General features: G+C 36.5%; 1 protein-coding gene across 1 annotated transcript; it reads left to right on the top strand.

Moving 5' to 3' along the window:
* Positions 1 to 4,983: 4,983 nt before the first annotated feature.
* Positions 4,984 to 12,345, top strand: LOC118253480 (coagulation factor XI-like). Its single transcript, XM_050710387.1, has 5 exons — positions 4,984 to 5,041; positions 7,047 to 7,209; positions 7,914 to 8,020; positions 8,970 to 9,129; positions 12,283 to 12,345. Exons 1-5 carry the CDS (start codon positions 4,984 to 4,986, stop codon positions 12,287 to 12,289), a joined length of 495 nt encoding a protein of 164 aa, XP_050566344.1. The 3' UTR covers positions 12,290 to 12,345.
* The last annotated feature ends 744 nt before the right edge of the window (positions 12,346 to 13,089 follow it).

The raw sequence follows: 13,089 nt of genomic DNA, 5'->3' as shown, positions 1-13,089 counted from the left end.
CCTCACAACATAATACCTGAGTTTATAGGTAGGTATATTTGGAAGATGATCTTGGTTTGCATGGATTAAAAGCTAAATTAACCCACTTTTCTAAGAAAACTTTAGATTCTTCTAAAATGGAGTTTCCTGCAAAGTATAACTCCATCTTCTCCTAGATGAATGGGTTTTTCTGATCCATGCCTGGAGTGTAGCAAAGTGTTCATTAGAAATGCAGAGTATTTTGAGAGAAGAGAGGTAATCAGCTATTCAGTAAAAAAAAAAAGTATGCCCAAACCTGTAGACCTCACCCCAGGCTAGTACTTTAGGGAAACACATAATTTGCTCAAGAGTTACTGTTTGATGATTGTCATTGGCCAAGATTTACAGGGCCTGGTCAAGTCACTGGGACCCTTCAGTAGGTTGAAATGGTGTCTCTTTCTTCTCTAATGCCTAACACTGTCCAGCATATGTTTTTTTAGCAGCAAGAGGCAAGGAGTTGGGCAGTTATATATTTTTCTATTTATAAGAAAAAATCAAATCTGTTTATAGGAAAAAAAGAAACAAAAAGCATTTTGCAAAACAAACCTGGTAGCGCTTTGTTATTTAGTATTCATTGCTGTCTTCTGTTTTTTTTCCATGACTCTTATTTTAATCTGCATTGATTTCTTTTTTTTGACATTTGATGTGCAATTATTTCTAGGCTGTATTTCTAGGAAGACTATTGTTGACATGTAATCTCAGAAAATGGAACTACCATGCTGCTTTTATTTTGAGATAAATTGCAGTCCAATACTTTCCATAAATGGAAGATTAAGTTTTTCTAGCCATTGTTTTGCAGCCCTTTTGTATGGAATCAAGCCAAACATGAGAAGACTTTGGCCTAGTAAGAAAGCTGGTTCTTTACTCAGATAATGTCTTTTGGACACAGATGAAAACGCTCCAGATTTTTTCATTGTAAAAAGGAAAGTTTGAGTTTGTAGAACCTGTTTTAACAGCACTTGGTATTACACTCTGGCCTGTTTTGTATATGTAATTATAACTCACAGAGTTAAAGATACAGAGAGAATATTTCAGAATTTTCAGTTGTGTTTTTCTGCTGCAGCAGTCAGAACCATATTCGTGACACTGATGTAGCACCCTTATTCAGCTGGGAGGATGTCCACAAAGCCATAGAGAAATGTGACCTTGCACTGTTACTGTTTTGCTGGTTCCTTCCTTCATTTCCTCTGAGATGCTCTTGTTCCAGGTCATGACTCGGGGGTGTCTCATCACAGAGGCTAGATACTCACAGGTCTCTGAAGTATTTCCTCTCCCATGTTGAAGTTGCGTTTTGAATAGGATTGCTGTAAGAAATGTGAGCTTTTGTTTTGGCAGGCAGAATTAGACCTAAGTCAGACTAAGAGCAGTGTGCAGTTATTAATTTCCAGAGATGCACAATTTAACAATTTCTGACACCCAGCAGAAGTGAGTTTTCCTGCCACTATTGCTAATGAGCAAGATTTTGCATAAATCATGGTTGGAATCAGCAGAAAAAAATATCAAATTAGTAGGCAATTGCACAACAAGGGAGATTTCATTTTAACGAACTTGCTGCCATTTTAGGCTGAAGCAGCGTTTTTTTAGTACCAAGTCATAATGAGACAGGAGAGTCAAAACAGACACAAGCACTCCATTTTGTTTCAGATGATTCATCTGAAATTTGCACTTGTATCGTCGAAAATGTTTCAATTTTATCAAAATATTTTGATGAGCTCTTCTTTTAAACCCTGTCATCTGAATTGCTAACTCTTAATTACAATATCCTGGTTAGTTACCAGAATATTATTGGTGGATAAATGAGCACAATGAGGGAATTCAGGCAGCTCTAATGTTACAGGAAGCGTTTACAAGCCTAAGGAGTATGAGATGTTTTTAGAATTGCACTTTGAATTTCTACCTCCTCTCCTAACATAAGACATGAAATCTCTTTGGATTTCAGAGAAGCTCCATAATCTGGTACCAGCTAAGAATTTGTCTCAGCATATTTCATAATTTGTCCTGTTATAAATATGCCCTATAATGTAATGAACAAAAATTCATTCAGGAACAAGCAGTTCGTAGCACATTGTTTTCTCTGTACAGAGGTACAACTCTGCTGATTTGAGTAACAGTGCCCCAAAGTAAATAAGGCAACGTTGGTCACATGAGTAGGAATAGGTCCCCTGAAAGAAAATGTTTTTATTTTCCAAAGTGAATGTGCTTGTTGTGATTCTCTTCAAATAGCCTTGCTGCCTTAGTTTTTAGTTTTACCATCAAATCCAATTGATGCACACATAGATGTACTTAAAATGGTATATGCTTTTGGAAGGAATGTGATACATAAATTTGAGAAGTGCTGCTTTAAGAAAGTCTTTTTTTTTTTTTTTTTCCCCTCACTAGTTTGCTTATGAAACAAACAACCAAGAATCCTTCTCCTTAGACAAATTTCTAAAATACAGATAATGGATTATGGAAACAAAATCTTACAGAAGCTTCTGATGAGTTTATATGATTGCATATTGATATTGTATGACGAGAAGCATGGTCTTGGTGAAATTTGTTATCAATCTTCCCTGTTTTTTCTGCCCATTTGAACTATATGACTTATTTTTCCAAAAGTATTTGGGCTTTCTTTTTCTTCTTCTTCTCTCTCTCTCTCTCTATCTTTTAATGAAGTGGTAATGAACTGAAATAACACCGCACAATATCTGAGTTGGAAAACGCAGCTGAGAAATGAAATGAAGAAATTAAAAGCCCTTGGAGAGAAGTTTTAAAACCTTTGTGCCACGAAGTTAAATGCACCCAAATAACCACAAAATTTTGATAGAATACTAATGTAGGTTGAGTAACACAAAAGCTTGTTTTGGTTGTAAATATTCAGATACATATTGTTTGTGATTTCATTCAGGAATATGAGAATTCTGTAGCTGAAAGGTGATAATTTTTCCAGAAGTGTAAGGGATTATCATCCTTTTTGAGCTGAGGAAAGAGAAACTAATTAGATAGAGAGCTGGTGGTGGTATTTGCTGGGGACAGTGCAGTGTCCTTTCCCAAAACTGTTATCCCACAGTACCTCTGCACCCTGTGGCCAAATCTGTGGAAAATCTGTTCTGAGCTGAAGAATGTCAGAGCTGTTTAGGCATCGTAGTCTCAAAACACCTCATCTTGCAGGAATAAACTATCAGTGTGTTTTGCAGTAAAGCCTTCCAGCACTCTCCCTTGTCATTGTGGCACACTTAAAACAGTAAATAGCACTTTAAAATGAGGGCTGTTGTGTTTGAGCCCTCTCCTGCAAGCATGTGATGGCAAAGCGAGCTGATACATGGGAGGGTACAAAGGCTCTTTGGGACAGTTCTTCCACTGTAAGCAGGAGGACTTAGAGACCTCACTGATACATCGGTCATAAGAAAATCATTTCAACCATCAGCGTGCTCAAAACGATCACAGTTGGCTGAAATGTTTTGATCTGGACTCTTTTTGACTCGAACATATTTATCTGTCTTGCTAGCATATTCAGTCTAAAAGAAAAGAGGAAAAACATGGAAAATGTTTTCCCTTTGGCAATTTCACTTTGAAATGATACATGTTTTTTATTTATTTTTTAATTGGAAATTTATTTCCCTTTGTCACACAAGTTAAAAAGAATGCTGGAAATCAAAATCAGTGATTTAGATCAGCTTTAAATTAAGTTTGACTGCTTGTTGGTGCACTTACATTTCATATCTATGCAAGCAGTGTTTTTTTTTTTTCTGGCTTCTGGCAAACTGAAGATATTGTGAGCTGCATCTAACAACAAAAGAGAAAAGGAGTGTAGCAAGGGCCACAGTAAAACTATCTGGAAGATACATACAGAATAATTTCTGCAGAGGAATAAGAACATGAAATGATGTTAGGGAAAACAGCACAGAATACATAGCTAAAGGATATGCTGTTTGCCAAGGGAATACCTGATGAAAATGGTATAATAGTAAGAAAACACAGATGATGGGTCTCCCCTTGGTTTCATTTGTTTCCTAGTGGTGTCATTTACACGGACCTGAGACGCCATTCATACTGATCTCACACCAATATTCCCTGTTAGCTCAGGATTTACTCCTGAGATTAATACTGATATAAGCATGAATCTCATTTCCTTTTTTTATGTTGGTTCTTGTGGTAATAGCAGAGGCTGGCTGCTCCAAACCTTTTATTTAAAAATGTCATCAAGAGGCAAAGGCTTAGATGGTGTTAACCCTGCACTTTGATTTCAGTGCAGTGCTGGTTATACGCACTCTGAAAATGCAGCCCAAGGTCAGTAACAATATTGACAGAATGAGCACGCATTCAAAGTTCAACATTAAAGAGAAGTTAGTATTGCAGGCACAGTAATATTTAACACAAACTTTTTTTTTTTTTTTTCCCAGTGGAACATAAACCTTATCCGTTCATCCAGACCTACCGTATATTCAGGTATGTAATACCTGCAATTGATATTCATTGAAAGGTTTTCGTAACAACAATGCAGTGTATATTGATCTATTTGTGGATTATGTTGTGTGGCTGATTTGAGTCTTTCTCAGCTTATGTTTAGCATGTAAAAAAAAGAATATAGAAATAAATTTAAAATTCCTATAACATGTGCCAGAAGTGGTGAGTGTGAGTCATTTGTTTATTGCATTGATAATAATATCCATTTAACTACCAGGACAGAGTCAGGATTAATGATATTCTGATGGAATTTTGCTCTCGGTCTAAGTAAGAATAAATATGCTGATGTGAAACAAAGCAGAAATTCTCCAAGCACTTATAAGCTTTACTGCTTCTTGCAACCATAAGTAAAGGACTAAACCTTTGTTGCTCTTGTGTGTGACTGCATTTGTGCTGTAACTGCATATAATTTTGAATCAATAACATATGATTACACATGATATGCATTGGGATACTTTATAAAGCTAAATATGCACCATCTATTAAAAATATCCTAAGAATAATTTTGTGTTTTTTAGGATGATTTGGATTTATCAGACTTTTTATTTCATTTTCTTACTTGCTTCAGTTTACGGTGGTAAGTCAATATATAATTCCTAAGACAGGTACACAGAGTAATGTAGCTCATCTGGAAGGGGAGATTAAAAAGAGTAATATTCAAATGGCCTAAACATTTTTATGCAGAGTGAGTAGAGCTAAAGAGCAGCATGATTTTGGTGGGGGGACACACAGTCCTAAGTGCAGCCTGGTCCTGAGAGAGTGGGGTTGCACTCAATTAATTTTGGGTAACTCACGGAGGATGGAAGTTTCTAATTAATTTTTCCATCCCTGTGATAGGGATTGAAGTTTCTAATGGGCTTTACTGACATTTTTCTTCCAACCCCCCAAAGGTTTTCACCTTGCCCAGTGCACCTGGGACCATACTACAGGCAGTTTTCTGTCAGACCAAGGCTGTATCCAGCTCTTCTCTGTGAAATCAATACGATCTTCAGAAAGTGCTGTACACCCAACAGCAAAGCTAACAACATGGGCAGCCAATTAGGAAGGGAGCTGCTTCCTCCCTGCACAAATTAGTGCCCTGTAAAGCTGGCAGTGATTTGTGTTGGTGCTGGGGTGCACGATGACTGTGTGTGTTTTTCAATGTTAATGATTTACTTTGGTTAGCAAAAGTCAAACTACAAAAATTGCTTTGCACTTCCCTGAAGTTCCCTGTGCTGATAAATTATAACTAAGGCCTAACACAGATTTACATTCAGTAATGTACTAGCTGTTTTCTCAGAGGACAATGAGGTAATGCAGCTTTTTAGCAAAATCTCTTTGACAAATGTACTATTATTTCAGAAATATTTTACCCGGATTAAAATCTCAGTAGAACTGAAATCTTGGAACATTTCTGAGGCTCAGGAAATAAATATCTTTATTAAACCAAGGTATTCAGAGCTGGCATAGTTTTATGTGGTATTAAAAGTCAAACATAATATTAAACTCCATGATTTTTTTTATTTTTTTATTTTATTTTTTAGGGCGTACTAGTTTACATTAATAGATGGTAAATAAGATCCAAAATTTCTGATACATCAGATAATTGCAATAGTCTTTTCATTTTACTTCATAAATAATTTAAAGTTATCTGAGTAATAGAAAATGCTTTTCTGTTAGTGGCAAAGTTGGGCAAAGAAATTCTATAAGAATAATAATAAATACCAGTTTTTAAATAAAGGTCATGAAAATATCTACACCAGAAAATTCTGGATATTTATTTATTATTATTCTGGATATTTTAACAAGGAGATCTGACAAATTCCTTAATTTGGAAAGAAGGGAAGGGGTTGCCACTTATGTACTTTCATTCCAGTCACATGGCTGTGCAGCGTGAGTGGATTTTATCAGAGAATTCAATATGGGATTGATGAATTCCTGAAGATCTGAGGTGGTAATCCAGTTTATTTGTATTCTAGGAGATTCTTGAGATATTGCTCCTGGATCAGTACTTTTGTTGTTGTTGTTAAGAAGCAAGTCAGATTGGGTTTGAGGCAGATTGTAAGGAAGCTGGAAGTATCTAAAACACTGTGAGCCATCGAAGATAAACACAGTGGCACTGACTGTGAATCTGGCCTCAGAGCATCACTCAGCAGTAGGACAATCTTCACATACAAGTTTCTAACTCTCTTTGGTCTCTGTACATCCTCCTGGTTTTCCTTTTAATGGTTCTTTATACTGAACTGCCTTGGAAGATGCTTCTGCTGCTCCTGAGATCTGCCATGAGTGGCACTTACCTCATGGCCTCATGGCTGACCCTGCTGCTAGGGCTTCTGTCACTGCTCAAGCTGCCCTGCTCCAGCCTTGGGTGTGGGGTGAGAGAGAGGACAGAGAGACCCCAGAGAGTTTTATTTCTACCAGGCTGGAGAGCAAGGATGAGACTCTCAGAGGAATGATTCTACTCGCCCCCCTTGCACTCTTCTCCTGTCAAAGGAGTCAAAAGCATGGTCAATGTCAAGAAGGGGCAGTGGCTTCACCCTCTCCTGATTAACTGTCCATACTCCTATCTCTAATAATTTACATATTTTGTTATTCTATATCAGAATGTGTGACTCAGATCTATGAAAATACATACTTCCAAGGAGGAGACCTCTCCACAGTTTTCACACCAAGTGCCAATTACTGTCAAATAGTGTGTACTTACCATCCTACCTGTCTGCTCTTCACATACTTGCCAGTGACATGGACTAAAGATCCTGCAAAGAGGTAAAATGCTCGTATTCTTGTGGATTTTGCTGGTGTCCTGTGATAATGTTAGGAGCTCAGTAACATTTTGACAGAACACAGGCATGCAGAGAAGGCTACAAGGTTGCCGAGGAAGACAATGCCATGCATCTTTAAAAATGATAATCTAGAAGAGTATTTGCTGAACTTTGGAAGATTAAATTTGGCAACAGCTAATCTTTCACACTCACATACCAGTCCTTCCAAGGAAATAGCACCAGCAGTGCACTCCTTCCTCTGTGCCACTTATTTATTGCTGAGGGACAATATGACCAATTTTATGTCTCCAGTGATCCCCTCTATTGCACCCATCTCCCCCATTCATTCTCTTTAGAATATTTTTCTCTTGATTTAGTGTCAATAGCCTGAGATGAGGCTGCCTTCCCTCTCTGTGCCCAGTGTGTTTCTTTCCTCCTAACCCAGTTACAAGTGGTGGAACAGGGCTGTGCTTCTTGCTTGAAGGAGACGTTTTGGAGCTTCCATATATACCACATATTTTCATCTGCCACCAAGCGTGACAGTGCCAACAGAGCAGCTGCAGTTCTACCCTGTCTTTCTCTAAATTGCATTTATTGTCTTCATTTTCATGTTGAGGAACAATGATCAACCTGCATTTCACCTGAGAAACTTTTAGGAAGGACTGTGTTATACTGCAAAACTGTGAATTGCTGCATTTTAAAACACAGGTTTTCCTGCTACTTAAAAGACAGTGATACTGAAATGTTGCCAAAAGTGGATATGGAAGGAGCTGTTTCTGGACATTCTTTAAAACAATGTAACATCAAAATTAGTGGTAAGATATAGCTATTCACATGTATGAATTTTATCATGTAGCAGATATGTTAGAAATTTAGCATTTTGAAAACAGGAACTGAGTTAGGAAGCAACCAAGCAGTGACTTCTATGTCTTTTGCTTTATCTCTTTCATACATGACTTAAAAATCTTCCACTGTTTTCAGCTATGCACTGCTAAGGCTCCACAGAAAGTGGGAGCGGGAGCTCCTGCTGTCACGGATTCATTTGCTAGAGGCAGATATATAACTGATACCTCCAGTCGTAAAGATTAATTTAAAGAGCTAAATGGGTCCTACTTGATGCAAGTTCGCCATTGCAGCTTATTGATAGATCAGTTGTGTTTGCTTCTGACTGAAACGTGCCTTTCAGAGCATTCAGGACTTTTAAAAGCCTTTTCGTGCCCCATCCTGTTTAAAAACCCCACCAGGGTATGCCTTACTCATGTGTTCTGTGAAAAGACCCTACTGACCCAGAGGTGAAACCTGCATCCTGTGGGGGCAAAAGCTATGTCATACTCCATGGTCAAAATTCTCCCTTTATGCAGTGTAAATTGAATCTTTTGGCTCAAATGGGAGATGGCTGTTGCTTATGAGGATATATTTGGAGTTTTGAACTGCCATATAAATTTGGAAATAGAAAAGTATGTGTTTTAGTATTAATCCTGAGTTCTTGCATGATTAACTTCATCATGATCTTGGTGTAGGTAGAGGCAATGTCAAAGTCTGTCAGTTTTTCCTCTGCCATGTGGTGCTCTGTTATGCCTACACTTCTGATTTTGTTACTAGAAGCATATATGAAGTGTGATGTAGCTGAAGTGAGCACAGGAAGTGACGTTAGGATTACAAGGGCTTTGCCATATAAACTGCTATCTTTTGGGCAGTTTGGGAAAAAAAAAAAGAGAGAGTAGAAGAATGCTTTCAGAACTTTGTCTCTTTCTTTTTCCACAGCTTGCAGCCCAGATGTCCACATAGGTCTGGATATGGAAGGGGAAAATTATGATGTTACTGTGGCTGAGAGCTATCAACAGTGTCAAAAAAGATGCACCAATGATGACCACTGTCATTTTTTTACGTATGCCTCAAAAACATTTCACAATGCAAGCTTTCGGTAAATACAGGTTTGATCCCTTTTCTTGGTCAGTGCTGTGCTTTAGTCAACAAAATGTCAACAACAATATCAGAGCAGTCTAGGGTGAATTTATTCAAGGAAATATATTTTTTTCCTTGACTGCTAATCCTTGTAATGTTTAATCAAACTTACAGGTAGGAAAATATCTGCAGTAAGTTAGCTTTCATCTGTCCATTGGTGAGAAAGACAAACTTGACTATCATAGCACTGAAAAAAAAAATCCCTGGAGATATTCAAATGCAAACTATATTAGTAGGTGTGCAGCATTATTACTCAGTTAAATCTTGCTCTGTTTATTGCTTACTGAAAATAGCATCATCAGTGCAACCAGAGACATTCATTTGTACTTGGACTATTTTTGAGCTGTTAGCCTGCTCAGTTTTACAAGTTAAACATTGTTCAGTTGGATCTGTTCCTCATTTGAAGGTTTTTATGGATACTGGAGGTTGCTCTGGCCCATGGTAGGAATTATGGAACCAGAAGATTGATGTAGACTAAGGAAGATGATCTGTTGTCTTACTTCTTTCTTTATTCTTTATCACTCAGTGAAAAATGCTTCTTGAAACATACCAGGTTAGGAACTCCAACCAGCATAAGGGTGCTTGATGAGGTTGTGTCTGGATTCTCCTTAAAGCCATGTCAGCTTTCTGAAATAGGTAACTAAAAATCTCTGTTGATTCAGTTTAGATTCAAGTGTTATGGATAATGAGGTGCAGTCTATCTCTGACATGATCAACGTTTCATTTCAAAAAGAATTACAATATTAACTTATTCTTGGAGTTACAGTTAGTACTCACAGGAACAAAAGAGTTTTTAAATAATTATTTTTTTTTCCATTTTATTATAATGCATTGCAAAAACAGTTGTCTGCTTTGGAGATTGAAGAATTCTTTCACTAGATTAGCCTGATGAAACTGCATTTTATCTTTGCATCATAGATACAAAAATGAAAGATAAAATCCCATCAAAGTCGAGAACAAGAGGAATATAAATCCTAAATTCTGTTGGTATACCATATATGTGCTTAGAAGTTTCTAATGAAGACTTGCAGTTTTCTCATACAACTGCCTAATATGAAGGAACACAGTGTTCTGCAGGTGGTTTTGATAAAAGCACTGTCTGTGCTACTTCTTGTAATCATTACTCAGGCAAAACTCTTAGGAGTACAAGATCAGTCTGTATGAATTATATCTTCTGATTCTTAATCAAAACATCTTCGGTTCATTTTGTTTGTTTTAATTCTACCTCCACCTTATCCTACTGTCTGGTATTTTCCCTTCTGAACAATGATGACATTATACTTCCAGGTAGCCTTATTTTAGTTCACAGTTAATGTTTTCCCATACAAATCACTTTTTGTATTTCCTAGACTTGTTGAATTTTTCTTTCTATATCAACGTGTTTTATTCAGACTCTTTCAGTCCTACTGGAGGAATAATCTTTGGAAATTATTGAAAAAGTAGTTGATTCAGATCTTAAGAATGAGTGCACTTACAGAAAAATGAAGTATGAAGAATATAAAAGGAAGAAAAAGGTTTGTAAAGAGAAGAAAATTTGGCTATTCTCTCTCTCTCTAAGAAAGGATGGAAGGAAGATCATTTTACAAATTGCTCCATTAAGAGAAACTAGGGAGATAGATTCATTGTTAGGAGAAAAATCACAGTACTCTGGAGGGTCCTGCTGATAGACTTTGAGAAGAATCAGAGGACTGTAGCATATGGACAAACAATATGTTATTAAGATAAAGTCAACAGACACTTGAGACTTCATCAAGGATATTTACGGTTTATGACAGTGGTGACATGACACTAATGATCTATCATAAATGAAATCAGAATTTCTGAATGCATGTGAAGTTCAGCCTCGTTTCTACCTGTCTTTTCTTGCTTTTTCTGTCTTGCAAGAAAGGCAAGAGGAAGGGAGAGAGAAGAAATAAATCATGAAATCATAGAAGCCTAGACAGTACTGTTGGATAACAAGGTCATCTAAAGAGGTCATTTGTCCTAATCCAAGACAGATCAATTCTACCTGTTCAGATAGAGGTTTGTCAAATATATTTGTAAATTTCAGTGTCATCTTCTGTCTTGTGTTATAAATATCTGAAATGGATTTACTTGAATATTTGTTCTACCTTTTCATTACTATTTAGGCTGACTAAACCTACATTGTTTATGTTCCAGCTTCATCATTTTAAATACAGATGCTGTACTTCCCCTTTCAAAGCGCTGGGAATCACAGCTATCCTCTGTGAATACCAAAAACTAAATTCTACCAAGAAACTTTGAGATTCCTTCAATCAGATTCTAAGAACACTGAAATCATCATTATTATGGGATTTCTCTATTTCCTGTTCTACCATGTCCTCTTCCCTCTGCTCAGTAATGCTAATGTTGTTGACCATCTAACTGCAGTTTGTTTCCATGAAGAGAGAGGCAGTTCTTAATCTTTTCTTGTGTCCTCTGTCATTAACTTTACTTCTTCCCTGAGCAGAACCCCAGCTCCTTTCCTAATGCTAATTGTTTGGAACTGAATAAATATTTTTCTTTTGAGAATTTGTTCCTTGCTGCTTGGCCTTTCATTTTGTGCCTTTGCCTTTCTGATTTTGTCCTTATGCACTCATGCTATTACTTGTCCATAGTAATTTGTCTTACATTCTGCCTTTTGCAAAGTGCCTTCTTTGAGGCCATTGAAGGTTCATGGGTTTGTGTCCCTAAAATCCATATTTCTGCTTTGAATATCATTTCCTCAAAAAGCTATTTGTTCTCCTGAACTCTATTTAGTTTTTAACAGGGGGTCTTACCTACTAATTATCAGAATTTATTAACCCTTATTTTCTACTCCTTTTTTTTTTTGTGTTGTTGTTGTTTTGTGTGTTTCTATTGTGTAATTAATGTCCTGTATTTTTTATGTACTTTTTTTTTTTTTTTTTTTTAAACTCATCAAATGATCAGGAGTCACATTAAGGTCTGCCTCTCGCTTTTACTGCTTTTTTTCTTTTTCACTTCTTTTCATTTTATCAGTCACAAAGGAGGGAAACTGTGAATAAAAATACAAATGAATGATCTGTAAACCTTAATATTCTGATGATAGAAAATCATTGGAATTTTGATACTCTGTTCTTCTTTTATACAGATTGTAAAATGGACCTTTTTGAACATCAAGAATTTTCAGGAATGAATGTTACAAGTTTTTTCACTCCCGATACCTCCGTCTGCCAGACTATTTGTACTTATTTTCCAAACTGCCTGTTCTTTACGTTTTTCACCAAGGAATGGCAAGTAGCATCCCAAAGGTGAATATGAGAACTTTTAATTCTCTAAGTAAATATTAAAAACAAGCACCACCACAACAACAAAAAAACAAGAACAAAACCATGAAAAAAACAACAAACCTCAGCCTTTTATAACCAACATTTTATTATTTTTATGGAAATTCTTGTTAAGGGGTTACTTTCAGTAAAACACAGCTTTTTTATGCGTTGTATTCGTACATTTATAGTTTCCTGTCAGCATTTCATCTGTTCTCTAGTGTGACTGGGGATCTTGTACTATAGATGCATATCTGGGATTGCTTTAATGACTTAAAGCTGAGTTTTATGAATTGTAAAGAGGCATCTGGTTTCCTATCAGTATTAAGTCATTTACTCAAAAAGATGTTGGATGAAATTAACAGTTTTGAAAGTGTTTCTTTTTACAGATTGAAATTCCTACTTTCGTATCCAGTAGTGAGAGGAATTAAAAAACTACAGTCAACAGAAATCAGAGGTGGAAAGCACATTTAAGAAAGAACCATCCCTTACCTCAACCTAAAATATCAATTTTAGGATGTGAGAACAGATTCAGTTATTTTAATTTTTTTTCATTTCAGAAATCTTTGCCTTCTGATGACCTCAACAAGTGGAACACCAGAGGCACTTACGTTACGAGAAAATGCAATATC

Source organism: Cygnus atratus, chromosome 4 (assembly GCF_013377495.2).
Source record: "Cygnus atratus isolate AKBS03 ecotype Queensland, Australia chromosome 4, CAtr_DNAZoo_HiC_assembly, whole genome shotgun sequence".
Taxonomy (NCBI): domain Eukaryota; kingdom Metazoa; phylum Chordata; class Aves; order Anseriformes; family Anatidae; genus Cygnus; species Cygnus atratus.
This window is presented reverse-complemented; position numbering and strand designations above follow the sequence as displayed.

Coding starts and splice junctions, on each gene's coding strand:
- LOC118253480 (XM_050710387.1), top strand. CDS start 4,984: ATGATTTGGATTTATCAGACTTTTTATTTCATTTTCTTACTTGCTTCA. Junction 5,042..7,046: donor ACTTGCTTCAGTTTACGGTG/GTAAGTCAATAT, acceptor ATTCTATATCAG/AATGTGTGACTCAGATCTAT. Junction 7,210..7,913: donor ACTAAAGATCCTGCAAAGAG/GTAAAATGCTCG, acceptor TTTAAAACACAG/GTTTTCCTGCTACTTAAAAG.